General features: G+C 42.5%; 1 protein-coding gene across 1 annotated transcript in view; it reads left to right on the top strand.

The window, feature by feature from the left end:
* Positions 1-12478: 12478 nt before the first annotated feature.
* The window catches only part of LOC126246160 (nephrin-like), a 115248-nt gene continuing 105309 nt past the window's right edge, over positions 12479-22417 (top strand). The window contains exon 1 of the mRNA XM_049948377.1: positions 12479-12575. Within this exon, the coding sequence (XP_049804334.1) occupies positions 12479-12575 (97 nt within the window). The remainder of the gene's footprint in view (positions 12576-22417) is intronic.

Raw genomic sequence — 22417 nt, 5'->3', positions numbered from 1 at the left:
ACCAATAAGAACAATAATAATATTATTATTATTATTTTTATTGTTGTTGGTGTGCGAGCAGGGCATGGAGATGTATTCATGAGTATACAAAATGAAATACAATTACACATCGAACAGTTGAGGAAACTTGCCCCAGAGAGTGGCTTTGGGAAACTAGAAAGGCATTGTGGGAAAAGTAGTGACTCAGTTGTAATAAGACAAAGGGTACGCTATGAAAATAAAAGAAAGACACGACATAATCAATGCCTTAAGGGATTAATAATTAGCTGTGTTTTGTAGCTGAAGGTATGACTCAGTTTTCTGATGATGTGATGAACTGTACTACCAGAAAGGGTGTGATGGCGTAGGACAGGAGGGATTTTGCTGTGGCAGGAACTAATATGTTTGCTGAATAAATGTGATAAAAATTACGAATGTTACATATTACCCTTAGATGTTTATCACTAGCACCAAGTTCGTCCCTGAGAAATTCGTTGCCGGGTACCATCGCCATAATAAATATTGAAAGACAAGTAGTTCTATTAACATTTTTCTCCCTTCTAAAAGGAAGAGTTTTTTTACATTTCTGACGACTGTGAAGGGATTTTAATATTTTATCGTCAGTTCTAGCTGTATGTTAAGCCCAATTAAGGTTTCCCTCTGATGCTTCTTATACGCCATTTCACCTTATAGTATTAAACCGGCTGCCCCCCCCCTCCCACCGCCATCCCCTATTTCTTTAAATAGTCGAGGTCCGACCTACGTACAAGTGTGGGACCGGTGAAAATGTAGTTGGCAAAAAACTATTTTCCCCTCATTATTTTGTGCGGAGTGTCAGCGGTAGAAAACTATAAGAAAGATTGAAAATATGCGTAGAATTTGTTGGAAATGTTAAGTGCTTACATTCACAAATATTGGGTGACTAAAATGTTGGTGATTTGTGCACTGTGAGGTATACTGCCTCAACACCAGCACACTCTTTCTAACATTAATACTTGCAAATCGATTTTTGTTGTGCTTTACCACTTTCGACAAATTAATTTGTTGTCTTCAGAAGCTTACAGAACTAGGGATATCATAAATATTTAGTCCTTGGCTATACATTTACATGAAGTATAAAATTTATATTACAGAAACGTACTTAATATTGGTTTAGCAGATGTCAATATATTTTTCAGAGATGCTTAATGTTATGCTATGTCCAGAAATGAACAAATTGTATGTGATTATTTTAAATGTTGATTTAAAATTTACGTTCACTGAAACAGATCCATGTATCTGCTGGGCTAACAGCATGGAACATATACAAAAACTATAACCAAGATATATAACCAACCTTATGTACACAAGTTATTTGTGCAATAGTTAATGGAATTTGTAGCCCCAGGTATTTCCTGTCCAAGAAATTACTTGTTCTTTACAGGAAATACTGTATATATAGAACGTCATTCTTTGCGAAAGAGATTATTAACTCCATGATGAACGTCACATTTTGTTCTGGCCACATACTTGCGTCTTTTAACATTACAAACCTCTATCATAACAGTCCTCTAAACGAAACGATCCATATTACTGAAGACAATTTCACTAAGTACAAGAAGCTAGATTAAAATGAAATTAAAGAGTTTATAAGATTTTTGAGAATAATTCTGATATACAGCTACTTCAGGTTCAATGGTCAGCTATATCAACAAGATGAAGGGCCTGCTATGGGGAACTGCCTTGCTGGAGTTTTAGCTGACATCTTCATTAACAATTTTGAAACGATTATTATTAATTTCCACCCAACTCTTGCGAATAGCAGTTCTTTCTACAGACGATAAGTGGTCAATTGAATAAATCTATTAAAATGAGATGTGAGGAATATCACAACTGTTTCCACCCTAAAATTAAATTTAAATATGAAATACAAAATCAACATAATAACTTGAGTTTTCTGGATCTGAAACTATATTTACTAGATGGTAAAATTAACTTTGATATTTATACTAAACCCACCACAACTGATAACATAATTCATTCCACTTCTTGTCACCCCTTGAAGCACAAACTTGCATTCTTTCACGCTATGATCGACCATATAATTGGACTTCTCCTAACCCCTTTTGCTATTGCTACAGAACTTAATAACTTAAAATATGTAGTGGTCGAGAATAGATATCAAGCAAACCTTGTACAAAAACTTTATAATAACGGAACCTACGAGAATATAAATTCCCTTACACTTAATAAAATGCCTTTACTGTTAAGAAGTACACTACAGTCCCATTTCTAAGTGACATTTCATATCGAAAATCTAATTTATGTGACATCACTATATCGTTTACCACCAATAACCCCAAAACGTTTCTCTTTTTGCATAATGAGAAACTCTTATCTGACAATTTTCTCGAATCTGTAAAAAATACAGTGTAATATGTGTCCCAGTTTTTATATAGGACACACAGGGTGCATTTAAAATTCACTTTAGTCAGCAATTATTTTACAAAGGGGTGAGAATTTATTTAAGTCAGCTTTTGCAGAGAATCTCAAAACAGACACACATACACACACACACACACACACACACACACACACACACACACACACACACACACACACACACAGACTTCCTCCTCCATCCTTGCTTAACGTGGAAATTTTATATACAGTTGACAACAGCTACAAAATGAACCCTTTGGAAGAATCTGAACTACATAAACATTCCTACCTAAATTCAAAAGGTTTGTTGAATGATCAACTTGCATTAAAATATAGACACTCTTTTGATTGCGTATCATTTCTTATAAAATTTGAAAGCTAGCCCACTTTTTTCACCTATTGGTTCTATGTGTCACATTTTTTCAAGTGTGTTATATGTAACTTCTTTATATACCTTGATTATAGTTTTTGTTTAAGTTCCTTGCTGCTAGCAGTACAGATACATTGCTGTGATTCAGTTAACGTAAATTGTAAATCAGTGTTTAAAATAATCACATACAAAATGTTCATTTCTGGTCCATACCATGTATTGACATCTACTAAACAAATACTAAGCCCGTTTCTGCAACATACTTTTTATACTTCACATAAATATATAACCAATGTCTAAAGATTTATAATATCCCTAACTTTATAGGTTTCTGAATATGATAAATTAATTTGTCGAAACAGATAAAGCCTAAAAACATTTTTTGGCAACTTGTGACTGTATTTTATCCTGAAAAAATAATACTACAATTGCTGAAACTTATAGCCATGAATAAAATAACTTGCCTTATTGTTTTAAACAGTTAATGTAAATTTAAACCTCTTAATGAGCAAATTATGACAATATTTAAAATTTTTAAATGCAGTCAGTAATTATATGAAATACTTAGAATTCAATTTTTATGGGCGATGGTAGCAACTTGTAACTGAGACTGTTTCAGCGGTTTAATAATGTAGATGAACCATGGACCTTGCCGTTGGTGGGGAGGCTTGCGTGCCTCAGCGATACAGATGGCAGTACCGTAGGTGCAACCACAACGGAGGGGTATCTGTTGAGAGGCCAGACAAACATGTGGTTCCTGAAGAGGGGCAGCAGCCTTTTCAGTAGTTGCAGGGGCAACAGTCTGGATGATTGACTGATCTGGCCTTGTAACATTAACCAAAATGGCCTTGCTGTGCTGATACTGCGAATGGTTGAAAGCAAGGGGAAAGTACAGCCGTAATTTTTCCCGAGGACATGCAGCTCTACTGTAAGATTAAATGATGATGGCGTCCTCTTGGGTAAAATATTCCGGAGGTAAAATAGTCCCCCATTCGGATCTCCGGGCGGGGACTACTCAAGAGGACGTCGTTATCAGGAGAAAGAAAACTGGCGTTCTACGGATCGGAGCGTGGAATGTCAGATCACTTAATCGGGCAGGTAGGTTAGAAAATTTGAAAAGGGAAATGGATAGGTTAAAGTTAGATATAGTGGGAATTAGTGAAGTTCGGTGGCAGGAGGAACAAGACTTTTGGTCAGGTGATTACAGGGTTATAAATACAAAATCAAATAGGGGTAATGCAGGAGTAGGTTTAATAATGAATAAAAAAATAGGAGTGCGGGTTAGCTACTACAAACAGCATAGTGAACGCATTATTGTGGCCAAGATAGACACAAAGCCCATGCCTACTACAGTAGTACAAGTTTATATGCCAACTAGCTCTGCAGATGATGAAGAAATAGATGAAATGTATGACGAGATAAAAGAAATTATTCAGGTAGTGAAGGGAGACGAAAATTTAATAGTCATGGGTGACTGGAATTCGTAAGTAGGAAAAGGGAGAGAAGGAAACATAGTAGGTGAATATGGATTGGGGGGAAGGAATGAAAGAGGAAGCCGCCTTGTAGAATTTTGCTCAGAGCATAACTTAATCATAGCTAACACTTGGTTCAAGAATCATGAAAGGAAGCTGTATACATGGAAGAAGCCAGGAGATACTGACAGGTTTCAGATAGATTATATAATGGTAAGACAGAGATTTAGGAACCAGGTTTTAAATTGTAAGACATTTCCAGGGGCAGATGTGGATTCTGACCACAATCTATTGGTTATGAACTGCAGATTGAAACTGAAGAAACTGCAAAAAGGTGGGAATTTAAGGAGATGGGACCTGGATAAACTGAAAGAACCAGAGGTTGTAGAGAGTTTCAGGAAGAGCATAAGGGAACATTTGACAGGAATGGGGGAAAGAAATACAGTAGAAGAAGAATGGGTAGCTCTGAGGGATGAAGTAGTGAAGGCAGCAGAGGATCAAGTAGGTAAAAAGATGAGGGCTAATAGAAATCCTTGGGTAACAGAAGAAATACTGAATTTAATTGATGAAAGGAGAAAATATAAAAATGCAGTAAATGAAGCAGGCAAAAAGGAATACAAACGTCTCAAAAATGAAATCGACAGGAAGTGCAAAATGGCTAAGCAGGGATGGCTAGAGGACAAATGTAAGGATGTAGAGGCTTGTCTCACTAGGGGTAAGATAGATACTGCCTACAGGAAAATTAAAGAGACCTTTGGAGAGAAGAGAACCACTTGTATGAATATCAAGAGCTCGGATGGAAACCCACTTCTAAGCAAAGAAGGGAAGGCAGAAAGGTGGAAGGAGTATATAGAGGGTTTATACAAGGGAGATGTACTCGAGGACAATATTATGGAAATGGAAGAGGATGTAGATGAAGACGAAATGGGAGATAAGATACTGTGTGAAGAGTTTGACAGAGCACTGAAAGACCTGAGTCGAAACAAGGCCCCGGGAGTAGACAACATTCCACTAGAACTACTGACAGCCTTGGGAGAGCCAGTCATGACAAAACTCTACCATCTAGTGAGCACGATGTATGAGACAGGTGAAATACCCTCAGACTTCAAGAAGAATATAATAATTCCAATCCCAAAGAAAGCAGGTGTTGACAGATGTGAAAATTACCGAACAATCAGTTTAATAAGTCACAGCTGCAAAATACTTACGCGAATTCTTTACAGACGAATGGAAAAACTGGTAGAAGCCGACCTCGGGGAAGATCAGTTTGAATTCCGTAGAAATGTTGGAACACGTGAGGCAATACTGACCTTACGACTTATCTTGGAAGAAAGATTAAGAAAAGGCAGACCTACGTTTCTAGCATTTGTAGACTTAGAGAAAGGTTTTGACAATGTTGACTGGAATACTCTCTTTCAAATTCTGAAGGTGGCAGGGGTAAAATACAGGGAGCGAAAGGCTATTTACAATTTGTACAGAAACCAGATGGCAGTTATAAGAGTCGAGGGGCATGAAAGGGAAGCAGTGGTTGGGAAAGGAGTGAGACAGGGTTGTAGCCTCTCCCCGATGTTATTCAATCTGTATATTGAGCAAGCAGTAAAGGAAACAAAAGAAAAGTTCGGAGTAGGTATTAAAATTCATGGAGAAGACGTAAAAACTTTGAGGTTCGCCGATGACATTGTAATTCTGTCAGAGACAGCAAAGGACTTGGAAGAGCAGTTGAACGGAATGGACAATGTCTTGAAAGGAGGATATAAGATGAACATCAACAAAAGCAAAACGAGGATAATGGAATGTAGTCAGATTAAGTCGGGTGATGCTGAGGGAATTAGATTAGGAAATGAGACACTTAAAGTAGTAAAGGAGTTTTGCTATTTAGGGAGTAAAATAACCGATGATGGTCGAAGTAGAGAGGATATAAAATGTAGACTGGCAATGGCAAGGAAAACGTTTCTCAAGAAGAGAAATTTGTTAACATCGAGTATAGATTTAGGTGTCAGGAAGTCGATTCTGAAAGTATTTGTATGGAGTGTAGCCATGTATGGAACTGAGACATGGACGATAACTAGTTTGGACAAGAAGAGAATAGAAGCTTTCGAAATGTGGTGCTACAGAAGAATGCTGAAGATAAGGTGGGTAGATCACGTAACTAATGAGGAGGTATTGAATATGATTGGGGAGAAGAGAAGTTTGTGGCACAACTTGACTAAAAGAAGGGATCGGTTGGTAGGACATGTTTTGAGGCATCAAGGGATCACAAATTTAGCATTGGAGGGCAGCGTGGAGGGTAAAAATCGTAGAGGGAGACCAAGAGATCAATACACTAAGCAGATTCAGAAGGATGTAGGTTGCAGTAGGTACTGGGAGATGAAGAGGCTTGCACAGGATAGAGTAGCATGGAGAGCTGCATCAAACCAGTCTCAGGACTGAAGACCACAACAACAACATGTGGTAGGAAATCCTAGAACTGGAACAACCAAGAATTCAGCACATGAGCACGCTTCTGACTTACATGACATAGCCCTCTCACCTAGCTGTATACTGTATTTCCGCAATGCCAAGCCATGCTGTCTGAGTGTGAGGAGGCGGAAGAGAGGGGAACTGAGAACGTGCTGTATTTAAATGGCAGTGCATTCATACTGCACACGACTTGATTTCATAATGCATATTCTTCAACAAAAATTTAAAGAAATCAATATTGTTTTATTATTTTTGAGGCGGTGATGATATAATTTTTAGCTTGCACAAACCATCAAAATAACGGACAGACTCATACAATTTCACGTATTTTCGTACTCAGTTTGCCACGTAAGCTTCACTTGTTTAGTTTCGTTATGGAAGAAAGCATTCTGATCGTAGTGTTTTATCGCTTCTGCAACCTCATAATGGATACATGAAAACTGTTCCCGAGGTAAACGACGTAGAACTCCTAGAAGGTTTTAACGTAAAAGTATTGGCCTTCTAAACGGCGATTACATTACAGATCGATCATTTCCACCTGTACAAGCACATGGTTGCTTTCTACCGAGACGGCAAACGGTCTCTAAAACAGTTCAAAACAGAAGTAAAACTGGAAGTTCCTCAAAATGTCTGCAAAACAATCTTTGTAATTCTTTCAAGGCCACAATGAATTTTCTGACCTTGCATTCTCTTTAGCACCAGTGAGATTTGGAAAATGAACGGTGTCTTTTGTCAAGCATTAGTCCCTTCCACAATGCGATTTTCTTTTTAAATGCATCCTCTTCAAGCCTCATGAGGTTTTCTTTTCCCAGCTCGCGTTTTCTTACTGTCGGCAGTGGGCAGTCAAATCCACTTAAAATGCGAGGTCTGCAGTACATTGCGGATGTTCTACTTTTCGTTCCTGCCCGCTTTCTTCCTTCACAAATTCAGCAATAGCTAATTTTAAAACGATAAGCCTTTACAGGCATGGCCGTTGGCTTAACTGACGTACTTCGTAGTAATTTATAACCTCTCCATACGCTTCTTTCAGTTCCACCAAAATCTGTTGTAACTGACAGTGGAATAATGCGTGTGAGTTCAGGAAAATTATTATTAGTACCAGCAATTTTGTTATGTGCTCCATGCCTGAAATCTTACTACTGAGTGGTTCTTGATACACAGAATGATGAATCCTGTGTGTCAATCGTTGTACTTTCGAGCAGTACCGAGCACAGCACAGAAAGGAAGCCCGCACGCCGCCCACACGTCTTAGTCGTGTGCCTTCCGCACGTCGTTGCTGATCCTGTCCTAGACTGAATCATTAGGAGCTCTGTAAATTTATGTCGAGGGAGGAAATCGCATATTGTGATGGTACCTTGCCATTCGCAATACAGTACTTCAACTGTCTGGAGGTATTCTCGTATTTCGCTACCAATTACTTGTGCTGTTGCGACTTCGTTACATGCAAAAGCATCAGCCCCAGAAGACATTTCCGGGCTGTCAACTTTATTCCCCAGCTCGTCAGCACACCGCACAAAATCACTCGCCAGCAAGGAGATACCACGGCAATATGGTCTGACAATGCCCGTGGCCTAAAGAACGGCTTTTACGTATGCCTGGTTTCTGTTCTTTCGGACATGTTCAGAAGAACAGACGCGATGCATTCGTATAATTGATTCTCCTGGGTGGGCAATGTATCCACCTTCTTCAGTGCGGGTGCGCTAGTATCTCCGACTTCCTGCGAGAATCTCAGGGTAGTGAGCATGGAGGACATGAACAGGAGATGCTGATAGGTGGAGTTCACTGGGAGTATGTGTTAGCCATGAGGTGTGCCGTGTAGCTGCGATAAACAGTGTCTACGGATAGAGCAAGTAGTTAACGCAGCTGCGTAGCAAGCAGGGAATCCAGGGTTCGAATGCCTTTCCGGCACACTTCTTCACTCGTCGCCGCTGATGCCGCCCAAAGTCGTGATGCAGCTGATATCAATAATTCCTTCTCTTTCCGTTCCTTTCTCTCTCTCCTCCTTCAGTTTTAAACTAAATATCGGTTTCAGCGCAACAAGGGAGAGAGTCAAATAAGTTTCTTTAGGTGTGCCATATCCAGCTGCTCACTGATGGACAGATCCCTTAACTCGGGTTTGTTCATTGCTGGGTTTCATACCCGCTGTCCCAAGTTGTCCCGGATGTTTAATAGCTATAATGACAGGTAACATAGCAGCCCAGTCGATGAGGGAAAGGCTACCTCTGTGTTTCTCAAACCAGGAAGACATGCTTACTGACAAACTGCACGTGACTACGACTTTCGGCTTGTGTGCGTGTCAGGGCTCGGCTTGTCTCGGCTTTGCTGTAAACACAGCTGTTGTCATCTTGGAAGACGGGATTGTCAACAGCATGCTTATCATGGTGATACAGAAGAAAGGGAAACACTTCGAGAATGTTGAAATGAACGTTCTGAATCATGATCAAATTAATCTGATTAAATGTACTCGAGTTATAACACGAAGAACATCTCCAAAACCTTCCATAATCAGCTCCCGACTTAACAACAACACCACGCACACCAATTTAAACGCTTCACTGGGTAATAGGTTGAATTCGACGCGTTGTAGCATTTAAGAAGAGGCAATATCGCCACTCTCCTGACCACACTACAAGTTTCCAGTAAACTACTTTCCATATTGCAATATTACTTGGAAACTGATTCATTTATACCTGCATTCATTGAAAGCCACAATTTCTGTTGTGAATAAACAGACTCGTCCCTAGTCCCTAATGGTTAAGCTCTTCTAACGATACTATTCTTACGCCATGTTTCTTTGTTACGACTGGTTCAAAATGGTTCAAATGGCTCTGAGCACTATGGGACTTAACTTCTAAGGTCATCAGTCCCCTAGAACTTAGAACTACTTAAACCTAACTAACCTAAGGACATCACACACATCCATGTCCGAGGCAGGATTCTAACCTGCGACCGTAGCGGTCGCGCGGTTGCAGACTGTAGCGCCTAGAACCACTCGGCCACCCCGGCCGGTGTTACGACTGGTATAAAATTCCTTGTAGACAGAGTGAACAGTCGTTGTTGATACATCAAGAAGCTAGGCCATTAAATTCACGGTGTGGGAACTGCTTTCTGTCAGTCTGTCAAGTCTCCATCTTGACCAGTCTTACTAAGATGATTCCATACAACCGACTAGCAAGTACGCGCACGTCAGTACTTGAGTCAGAGTTAGTGCGTCACATGTTCGCCAGATATTTGTTGTACATCACGCACAGCGCTACGAAATGGTCAGTGAGCTCTTTTGAGGGGCTGTTTTCTCCAATGATCTTATGGCGGCCGGCCGCGGTGGCCGTGCGGTTCTAGCGCTGCAGTCCGGAACCGCGGGGATGCTACGGTCGCAGGTTCGAATCCTGCCTCGGGCATGGATGTGTGTGATGTCCTTAGGTTAGTTAGGTTTAAGTAGTTCTAAGTTATAGGGGACTGATGACCTAAGATGTTGTGTCCCATAGTGCTCAGAACCATTTCAACCATTTGAACCATCTTATGGCGAACGGTGATGGTGTAGTACGCCCCTTCAAGAAACATTCGAAGCTGTACGGCCACCTCGTAATTTCTCCTGTCAAGATAGACATGCTGAGGTCAGCTAGGCAGTGTCCGGATCAATCACAATAGAGATCCAATGTTCCATAAGCATTTATTTTGTTTACTAGTCGATAGTGCCGACTGATATTTGACCGATATGGAACGTTTAATGGAAGTCGTCGAATAGCATCGACCTGAGCAACACTATCGAGCGCCTTTTGGACGTCATGGATAAGCATAACGAGCTTAGTAAAATTCGGTAGAAGCCAAGGAGTCAGTTTTAAGTTTTTAAAAATGCCATGTGTGTTCTTCCGACAACATTTATTGATAATTACAAGATCTGGGCCCTGTTTTATTCACTTGAAACCATTAATTATTCTTGCGATCCGAGATAAATTTCCACTGTAATGGGTAAGTTCTTTCACTTAACCTATATAGAATCCAATATGAGATATCATCACCTTGATTTTCTATCCCACGATCACGTATCAACATCATCAGCAGTCACTGTTCACTTTTTGGTGACTGATCAGAAGATGGTCGAATAGACTGAAACCGATGATCTTATAAATAGCATGTGACTTCGTAACACAATATACGCTGAGGAAGATTAAGACTGGAAAGAGTTTCCTTGGCGCTCAAATTATCGCCAAGGTAAAATTAAATCTGTAAAATTTGAGTTTCTACCAGTGTGTAAAATAAAGAGTTTACGGGAGAGTGGCTGGGTGACGTCTTAGACAACCACCGATATTTCGATAGGTCAACGTCACGTCATAGTCAAGCCACAAATGCACCGAGAGAGCACTGCGGCAAGTCAATTTGAAACCTTTTATAGCAGGGTCTACGCCGACGACGAACCATAATAGGGCATATCCAGAAAGACCAAGCTCTGCAAAGAAGACAAATATCGGACGTTCTGGAAACTGAAAATTAATTGCCAATGGATCGAGCAAGGATTGTTAACTCTCTTCTTCTGTTGTTTGAGCATAGAAAGACAGGATTCCAAGCACAATATAAGCAAAGACCTCCGTTCTCTATTTATAAGGTCACTTGCGACTTTTAATCAGAACTGCTTCCTTAATAACACTGTTACAATAGCAGTAAGCATACGCCACATACTCTGTCTTGTTGTATTCCATAGGATGACCGGTGACAGGCAATTATCGGCAATAGCAGATGTGCTCGAACTCAAACGTCCTGGTGGCGTGATCAGTGTGTGACGGATCACAACTGCAGAGGATATGGTAGACATCCGCCTTGTCCAAACGAATATCGTCCTTTACAGACCCTAAAATCGACGTAAGCTTAGATGAGACATAACAAGCAAACTTTACGCCCGTATGAAACGTTCGGGTCCGACTCGAATGTGTAGTTCACTTTAAGATCCCTTTACGATGCTTCTTTCAGCATTTGTGACAATCAGTGTAGTTACAATGATTCCAGATGTCCGTAGTGCAGTCTCGCAGCTTGTCTGATGCAATGGCGGGTAGACATAAACATCTGAACACACAGTACTTTAGCAAAAGTATGAAAAACACATAATATGTTATTGTCAATACCTGCTCTCCCAATATCCAAGAACCATATCACCAGGTGATTAATACACCATCCTCGTGTAGACAGTGTGGTCCTGTAGCATGGTATTCACTTACTCCGGCTTGTGAAGCAACTAATTTTGGCAGTTATAGTAAAAATCACTGTTTTCGGAGGTGACGGAAGCGATTAGTAACAGACGATTTGGTAAGTATAGCTGAGATTGAATGCAGAACGATTGAATCTGCAATCCAACACTTACCCATGTGATGAGATTCCTTCATCTGCTTAAAGACAACAGCGTGCTGCAGGCATGAGCAAACATCTGTGACAGTGTAGCGTGTAGACCAGTAGTTCCCAACCATTCTGAGACCGTTACAACTGAACGATATCAGCTGACACCCAACTCCGCGTACAAAGTTTGGTGCCCAATTAAACATTATATTATGAACAATGAACAGCCCTCTTTTAAAGTGACAAATAATTTCTAATACTGTAGAGCGTCGAAAGGTGAGAGTGATTAAGTTATTTAAAGGTAGGAGTTTTGCAGTAATAAATTTAGTTAAAATATGAAGAATAAAGAATACTGGGAGCCTGAAGTCGTATGTGTGTTACATTCGGTTGCGCAGTTCAGTGCTACGATACTGTGGCATAATGGGGTTGGCATAGCGCAGAGTTCAGCAACATGAATGAGAAGGCTGTGTCAACAGCCAGCTCGCTGCACATCAGAAGACGTGACAAGAAGCAGCTGGCCACACACCAGGGTGTCGACGTCGAGGACGGTAATCAGGTCAGTTACCGCCAGCCGAGTAATACCAGGTTATTCACCGACCAATTGGGGAAGAGGAACTGCAGACTTCAGTGGCAGAAAACCACATTTAAGGACCAGCAGCCTTCGTCAACATCGTCCATCGTGAGATGTTGGAGCGACACAGAGCCTGTGTCACTAAGCGCCGCCACAAGTTCCGGGTCGTCACTGCCATCGCAGTCATCGTCATGATGCAGGTTGTCACCTAGGAGGTGTCAGAATGACGCCGCCGTCCAAACTAGCGTCGGACGCCGTCAACAGGCCATCCTGGAACGCCGTGATCGGAGCAGGAACCACAGACATTGCCCCGCCAATGCCAGGCAGCCGCCGCCGGTGACGTCGGCTGTGACAAGGCACAGACCTGTCCTTCTGCCCACCCTCCCCCTCCCCCCTCCCCACTAAGCCTCGAGCACATCAGAGGCCAGTGGGGCGTGGTCACAGCCGCCGCAGTAAGTCCCTGCAAGGCCGGAGCGATTCGAGTTACGTCAGCACAGCTTGAGAAGCAGCAGCGGCTCACATGTGTGCGTCCGCCAATCACCTTCATCGCCGCCAAGAATATTACGAGTGGAAGCAAATCTCGCTCATTGAGCCCACAACCAACGTACAACAGTTGATCAATAAATGTTGTTATTGTGTCACCAGGAGTCATCCGTAGACACACCCTCACCATCCTCTTCCTTACTCCCAGCAGAGAACGCACATTCGAATCAGGCGACAGGCAGTGAAGTGCCTGTTAACACACCAATGTCTACACTGGTATCAGATGTAGCCATTTACAATACTCAGTTACTGATCAGAAAACTGGAACTTTCGCGTTTTCTCTGTATTTAATTACAACAAGAAATAATGAGTCAACGAGAGGGGTTTCGGTCTTCTTATTTCTAACAATATTACACATTTGATTTGGTGTCCACCTACCCAGAACGTAAGTCAAGAACCTACACTACTGGCCATTAAAATTGCTACACCATGAAGATGACGTGCTACAGACGCGAAATTTAACCGACAGGAAGAAGATGCTGTGATATGCAAATGATTAGCTTTTCAGAGCATTCACACAAGTTTGGCGCCGGTGGCAACACCTACAACGTGCTGACATGGCAACACCTACAACGTGCTGACATGAGGAAAGTTTCCAACCGATTTCTCATACACAAACAGCAGTTGGCCGGCGTTGCCTGGTGAAACGTTGTTGTGATGCCTCGTGCAAAGAGGAGAAATGCGTACCATCACGTTTCCCACTTTGATAAAGGTCGTATTGTAGCCTATCGCGATTGCGGTTTATCGTATTGCGACCTTGCTGCTCGCGTTGGTCGAGATCCAATGACTGTTAGCAGAATATGGAATCGGTGGGTTCAGGGGGGTAATACGGAACTCCGTGCTGGATCCCAACGGCCTCGTATCACTAGCACTCGAGATGAGAGGCAACTTATCCGCATGGCTGTAACGGATCGTGCATCCACGTCTCGATCCCTGAGTCAACAGATGGGGACGTTTGCAAGACAACAACCATCTGCACGAACGCTTCGACGACGTTTGCAGCGCATGGACTATCAGCTCGGAGACCATGGCTGCGGTTGCCCTTGACGCTGCATCACAGACAGGAGCGCCTGCGATGGTGTACTCAACGACGAACCTGGGTGCACGAATGGCAAAACGTCATTTTTTTCTGTTTAGAGCATCATGATGGTCGCATCCGTGTTTGGCGACATCGCTGTGAACGCACATTCGAAGCGTGTATTCGTCGTCGCCATACTGGCGTATCACCCGGCGTGATGGTATGGGGTGCCATTGGTTAGACGTCTCGGTCACCTCTTGTTTGCATTGACGACACTTTGAACAGTGGACGTTACATTTAAGATGTGTTACGACCCGTGGCTCTACCTTTCATTCGATCCCTGTGAAACCCTACATTTCAGCAGGATAATGCACGACCGCATGTTGCAGGTCCTGTACGGACCTTTCTGGATACAGAAAATGTTCGACTCCTGCCCTGGCCAACACATTCTCCAGATCTCTCACCAACTGAAAACGTCTGGTCAATGGTGGCCGAGCAACTGGCTCGTCACAATACGCCAGTCACTACACTTGATGAACTGTTGTATCGTGTTGAAACTGCATGGGCAGCTGTACCTGTACACGCCATCCAAGCTCTGACTCAATGTCCAGGCTTATCAAGGCCGTTATTACGGCCAGAGGTGGTTGCTCTGAGTGCTGATTTCTCAGGATCTATGCACGCAAATTGCGTGAAAATGTAATCACATGTCAGTTCTAGTATATTTGTCCTATGAATTCCCTTGCATTACTTGAAATTTCTTGGTGGTGTAGCAATTTTAATAGTAGTGTAGTTCCTTCAGTTCTTAGTTTTGGTGAATGGTCTACTTTCAATGCAATTAATTTTGGCGAATGTAACAGTATTCGTAAGAGGTTTTCGTCTAATAATAGCTACTAATCATCGACCTTTCTCTAGAATAGTAACAGTTATGTATCAACTAAATCTCTTCGCAGGTTGCTGGCCTTTCAGGATAGAAGAAATTATGTTTTCGCAAGAATTTCACTCTCTGACAATTTTTCTTCATTCACAGAAAGTGACCACTTTTCCCTACCAGAAAAACAGTTGCCGTTATAATGTATTAACGACGACGAGTTTTAAATACTATCATGGATAGACAGCAAAATAAATAAATTGATGAGCAGAAGCGGTCTCGAGTGCTCTTGATAAAGTAAATATTTCAAAACGATGCTTTTATAGCGTGTGAAACTGTTTGCCAACAGTTCGTGTTTCCGAATTTTTACCCGTGACAGTGAAAAGTAACGTTTCATCACGAGAAGCATTCAAAATTCGAGGGCTGCTAAGCGACCAATGGAGGGACGTACATTTAAAATTACTGGGGGAAACAGAAGAACAAGTACAAGGATTAGGGAACAGACTAGAGTGGATGCCGTAACTCTGGTAGAGACGAAAAGAATTGGGGAAGGTTTGGACAGTAGCCAGGAAAATATTAAGAGTATACCATATTAGTGAAAACCCTCATGTTGGGAACCACTGACTTAGGCTCTGGACAGGCGAAACTTACCGTAACAGAAAGCCACGCTGAACGCTAGAGTGAATGAATATTCGGTGTTACGGCACAGGTTTACGATAAACAAGACTGCACTGCGATGCGATTACAATTGACTGATATAACATACTGTAGCATTTAATATCGTGCATTTCTTTTGTACAGAGCACATCACAATTTATAGCGAAAACGAACACAGGTGGTAGTATATCTCAAAAGAAAAAAAGAAAGGTCCTTTAAACATGGTTTTGCAAACAAGCCGTTTGGGAATTTGCTGATGTGAGTGTCGCATCTGACTTCACCATGGAAAAATGTCTAAGTTGATACAAATATATTTTAGAAGTTTACTTTTCCATTATATTCCAACTTAATTAGGCTAAAATGTGGTAGATGCATATTAGAGTACCAAAACCTTTTGTTCCTAATGTAAGGCGACATCTGACGCATCAATGTGCTCGACAGGAATACCTTGGTGTGCAAGACAATCTGACCCGAAACCTCTAATTTTTTTTCTGTCTGTGGGCATCTTAAATATGTCAGCGTTCCACTTAATATGCAAACAGAAAACTACCGCCTTGTCAAGATTTGCTAGACTGTATGTAGAATAACTTTTCACTCTGCGCCGGCCGGGGTGGCCGAGCGGTTCTAGGCGCTACAGTCTGGAATCGCGCGACCGCTACGGTCGCAGGTTCGAATCCTGCCTCGGGCATGGATGTGTGTGATGTCCTTAGGTTAGTTAGGTTTAAGTAGTGCTAAGTTATAGGGGACTGATGACCTCAGAAGTTAAGTCCCATAGCGCTCAGAGACATTTGCACCATTTTTTTTCACTCTGCAGCGGAGTGCGCGTCCATTTGAAAGTTCCTGGAGATTGAGTTTGGAAGGCAGGAGATGACAAACTAGGTGAAGTGAAGAGTGGGAACATAAGTGGTACTTGGATAGAGCACTTACTGCGAACGGCAAAGGACCACGGTTCGTGTTCCTGTCGGGCACCCAGGTTTAATCTGTCTTATGTCGTGCAATTGTTTAGACATGAATGACGGTGACAAAATAAGAGTTATTAACATTTTAGACCGCAGACTGGTGTCATGTAAAGTGTGTGAGGTATATTATTGTTTCAAGTTCCGAAGGTCTCGAAGTCATTAGAAATGGAAGAAATATTGCGTTGTGTATGGATGATGCAGGAATTGGGTGATGCGCACTTCAGAGAAACTTCCATGTAGTTCAGCTGAAGTGGTATATGGGAACTGTATCGGGATCGGTTGTGGATTTCAATCCTAATGTTCACAATATCCAGTGCGTTGTATCAATCAGTGCCGTACATCAAGTACTATGATGACCTGAGTTCTGAAATTGTTGCTTTAGACGCTGGTTTTTAGTGCACTGAACTGCGCTATACCATCTCATTCAACAAAAGATGCGTTTCAGATACATAGAGTTGCAGTTCTCTCATGTGGTTGAATGCTAGTTCGAATGTTACATCTGTATTTACACAATAATATATTTTGTGTAACACTCCGGTGCACTGACACATCAACGAAACATCATCATCCATTTTACGACTTCTCTTTTGAGAAGTGTGGTTGCTCTCGACATATGCCTTTAGTGTACTAAAAATGTTTACTTCAAGCAACGCTACCGCAGCAATTACAACTACCGGTGGGAGCTCCGGTGCATAGTGATCCTTGTACAATAGCTCAAATTTATCCAGCCCGGAGACAGACGGACTCGCAAACAGTTCAGACTCTCCTTCTGCCACCAGCGCCGTCTTACATACTAACAGATGCGAGCAAACAGGCTCTCAGACGTATCAACACAACCCGTACGGTGGGGAATGTGGGCTTTACCCGCTTCTGTGTGCGCGTGCGCCTGCAACTTGTCAGAGGCAGCCATGCAAGCGGGTTTGCGGCGAGGACTGTCGGCAGAGCAATTTACCGTATCATCGACCGCGCCTGCTAGGTGAAGCTCTTCAACGTTTGTACTCCATCATCCAATGTAGCCCACTTGGACCATCCTGTAGCTGAAGATTGGACGCCAGAATTTTAACACACTGTTGAACATTCGATTGTTATACTGGCAAAATCACTTTAGGTTGCGTGCACGTAAAGTTCTTTAGCGTGTACCACTGATTATAAGTCCTCGGGTTTTGAGTGGCTGTCTTAAAATACCATGACCTTTTAACGATTATCATACTCATCTTCTTCTGGCCAGAATATCACGAGTATGACACTCATTGAGACGTCGCGTTATCTCAACACAGACATCTGTACAGAAACACAAGAACCTTCCTTCATTTTAGGCTCTTATCCCATGTCTAAAAATTCAGGATGTAGATCGCGAGTGTTTTCTAATTGCCTCTTAGTGATCACTGAAAGTACATGGAAGATCTTAAAGATTCCTTGCCATTTCAGTCGGGAACCAACCTGACACCGACCACACTCGCTGATATCGCATGTGTTATTCATCTTGTCCTCGAACTGCCGAGACAGCCAACACGAGCACGGAGTCCCTGTCGCGAGACACATCGAAATGCTTCATACCTTATAGAGACAGGATCTTTCTCTCTCTGTCGGTCTGTCTGTCTGTCTCTCTCTATCGCGAAAAATACAGCGGCCATGCCTGTCGTGAGTGCTAGCCATGCAACCAGAATTTCTTGAGATATGTCAAATAATATTTTCACTCTTGATCATATTCCATGTGGAGAGCATCGTAAACTGAACAGTTCGCTAATTCCTTTCATTGAATCCCACACTTCCACTAAAACTGCAAACCATACGCCAGGCGGTAGGGATAAAGTGTACCGAAGATTTTGTGGAAGAAACATTGACAAATACAAATATGATATTGCATTCTGATTCAGTGTAGGCGTATTACCTTTCATGTGATACCACGCAACACCAGGAACGACTGATGCTTTGGACATGAGCCAATGCTTAAAGGCTTTCGAAAATTAATTTAACGCCTGTTTTCACTCACACTCACTGTACGTATAGTATCTTTAAATCTTGCAGAAGTTAAATATAGGTCTGGAGAGCTGACGCTGTGATCACCAAGCCTCTAAAGCGTGTTAGAAGGGACTCGGAAAATGTGAGGAAGGGCAGCCTTGCTACATTTTGGCTGCTGTACATTAAACCCACCATCCCTCTCAGCATTCACAGGTACTTCACTAAGAAGCATTCTGGCGAAAATACAAACTTGGCTATAAGGCGATTTCTTCGAGGCAGTATGTAACATTGGAAACGAAAACATATAATTTTGTGATCGTACTAGAATCGAAAACTCTAGAAGGACGCAAGGTCCCCTTCACGCCTTCGTAGGAAGTAACGAAGTTTAGTGAATCTACGGGCACCACTTTCCTACAAAGTGGCGCCACCGTTTGCCGACACTCAGGCGTCGTAAGAGCGCCTGCCGCCGCAGTAACTGTCGCCCTTACTCCTCCAGCGACGCCTCGCAGCTACCTAACGTATTTCCGTTACTTGGTCACGCGACCTGACACGTAACACTGAAAGCAGTTTCTGGAAGCTGCTCAATCTCTTTTGTCGCTGTAAACCGTGCGGAATCAGTTTGTCAGGAAGCTTAGGACGGAATATGTGCGACATCAGTGGTGCGCACAACTTTTTGAAGATAAAGGGAGATTTTCTCTTGGCTGCTTTTGTCCTGTTTACTCAGCGAGTCCTGGGGGACACTACATTCCCGTAAATGGTTAAACAGTTGAAGGTAATAAGGCGCCTTCCATTTACATGTTTCTTGAATTCAAGCAGATTTCGTAAGAAATTGCACCGTGATATCTAGCCTTTCTTCCTTACTCTGACCTGCAGACCCATACGTAATGGAAATTTTTAGCTTACGTCATTCATTGGAATGTGATTAAATTTGGTTGCTTCAATTAATATTGTTCCCTTATACACCAAGACAGAGACACGTTTGAAGTTGATTTTCGAAGTTACTTACTGGAAACAATATATTTGTTCTTGGATTAAACATGTAGGAGCATGGAGAATCTGGTAGTATTCGCAGTCAACGTCAAATCTGCAAATAGTTTATACGTATCTTTCATCGTTGAAAAGCTGATATGTAAATTACGACACTTGCTATTTGCCATATCATTACACGTGTATATGCGCGTAAGTCTCTGTGCAAATCAGGTTGAAGGAAATTTCTTATAAACTCGGTTTCAATAAAATGCATTCTAAGACAAAAATGAGCAAGTCAATGACGCGTTGATCGACCTCCGCCACTTCTGTAAGAAATTATTCGGGTTGACATTGACTGATAGACTTGTTGGATGTCCTCCTGATGGATGTCGTGCCAAATTCTGATTGCCGCCTCTGATCGTCAAAACCCCGAGCTGGTTGGAGCGCCCTGCCTTTAATGCTCCAAACGCCGTCAATTGCTGAGACAAACGATGATCTTGCTGGCCAAGGTAGAGTTTGGTAAACACGAAGACAAGCAGTAGAAAATCTCGCTGCGTGCGGGCGACAGACGGGTTGTATCCCACCACTGTCCGAGGAATCTACAGACACGTCTTCGCTGATCATCTGGGATCATTTCGAAGCGAGACTCATCACTGAAGACGATTATTCTCCAGTCAATGAGATTCCGAGGAAAGACGAGCGTGGAGAAGCCCCGGACAGCGCTGGGATACCAAAGCTGTCGTTCGCCATACGGCCCTACAGCCGTGAATGATGGCAGTGAGGACTTCGGCTTTGCAAAAAACTTGTTTCTGGAGGTACGTAGATGCTACCTTTTCCGTCTGGCCACATGGACATGATGCTCTGAACAGATTTTTGGACCACTTCCGCTGTCTTCATCCAAGCATTAAATTTAGCATGGAGATTATAAGTGATGGGATGCTTCCATTCTTGGACGTCATTGTTTAGAAAAAAAGCAGACGGTAATCTGGGACATAGTATTCACGGAAAGGCTATGCACACTGGTCGGTATCTGCATGCTAAGAGTTGTTGCCTACCATACCAACGCAGTGGCGTTTCAGGGCTCTGGTACGCAGAGGATATGCAATTTCCGACGCGGACAGTTTAACCCAAGAACTTGCACATTTGATGGCTGGTTTTTAACGTAAATGGGTACTCTATGAAGCCGATTCTTCGGGATATGGAGTTTAAACCATAACCGGAGGTGCATGAAGAAGAGCATAGATCGGTGGCCGTTATTCCTTATGCTGGAGGCATAGCGTTTAAGACTGAAATAATTTTAAGGAGTTTTGACATTAAGAGTGTGTTCCGTCCATCTTCCAAGATTAGGTCACTAATCGGCTCTGTGAAAGACGATCTGAGGCTTAGGAAGTCTGTTATACACATAATTCCATGTCAAAGTGTGAAGGCTTACATTGGGCATTGAATTCGCTCAGTTCTGGACGGGTGCACGGAGCATCGCTTTTCGACGAGGCTACAGCCAGAAAAATCGGTGGAAGCAGAACATTATTTAAACGAGGGATTCGGGATGAAATTTGACGAGATTGTGCCACTTGCCAAAACTTCCGGTTTTTACAACAGTGTTTATGAAGAGGCAATTGAAATTAGATTGGCCATTAATTTATCAATAGGGACGATGGGTTTTCTCTTAGGAGGACTTAGAGCCCTGTACTGTCCCACATCAAAACGGAACATTCTTCCTTGCAGCCAGTACGACTGTTCTAAAATCGTCTCTGAGTGCGATATATCGTTGCCGCCTGTGTTCTACTGAGGGCGGCGCCACATGGCCAGTCTTGGAGGGTAGCATCTGGGGTGTGCGGCGCATGCGCCGTGTACGTTGCAGAGGCCTATGTATGACGTCGATTTGCAGCCTCGGCATCAGTTCGCAGTGGGACTCAGCAGAAGATGCAGCGTTATCCTGAAGATGGCGAACAGTTGGATCGCCGACGTATTGAATCGAGTTGAGTTTAGTATCCGCCAGCAAACCCGAAGAGACTTTTGGGAATTATTACGTCGGGAAATCCTACGAAGTCACATGGTCTCGGGGCGCTATTTATTTTCATAGTAGGAAAGATTTGTATGTTATAGTACCGCAGAGCGTCGATGTATTCTAAGCTTCGTTTTGTTCTCCTTCAGGGCAAGCCGTCGTGGTTTTACATTTCGGCAATATAATGGCCGCCAGCACACGGCGAGAGTTTCTACTGCTTGTCTTCGTGCTTCCCACACCATACTTTGGCCAGGAAGATCGCCAGTTCTCTCTCCAATTGAGAATGGAGCATTAAGGCCGGACCCTCCAATAAGCTCGCTATTTTGATGACCTAATGCGCCACTTAGAAATGATATGGCTTGATATCCCTCTGGAGGACGTCCAATAATTCTATCAATCAATGACAAGCTGAATAATTGCTTTCATAAGGCCAGAAGTGATCCAGCCCATTATTGACTTGCTCATTTATGAAGCTCTTGATCTTGAATAAATCGTGAAGTTATTCTGAAATTGTAATCATTTGTTTGTCTGTATATGTACATCACATCTACTGATTTGCGTCCCATTCGGATACTTTCTTCCTGGTGTGTCCTCTTTTTTGTCTTGGACTGTACTACACGCAATGTTTCCTTAGAACCACAATGACAAAGACCTTCACCACAATGCTTTCTGGACTGAGGAGGATGTACATTAATCATTGTACAAGCTCTGCGTTCTGACCCTGTAGGACAATGCAGTGCTGTCCTACTCATCCTCTGCAAGTGGCGTCAGTTTGGGTGCTGTGTGGGCTTAAGAGACCGATCTCCCAGCGGCCCTGATCTGCAGCTGCTGCTTTTAC

The sequence above is a fragment of the Schistocerca nitens genome, chromosome 1 (genome assembly GCF_023898315.1).
Source record: "Schistocerca nitens isolate TAMUIC-IGC-003100 chromosome 1, iqSchNite1.1, whole genome shotgun sequence".
NCBI classification, from domain to species: Eukaryota; Metazoa; Arthropoda; class Insecta; order Orthoptera; family Acrididae; genus Schistocerca; species Schistocerca nitens.
The sequence above is the reverse complement of the archived record's forward strand: the minus strand, read 5'-3'. Positions and strand labels throughout refer to the sequence as shown.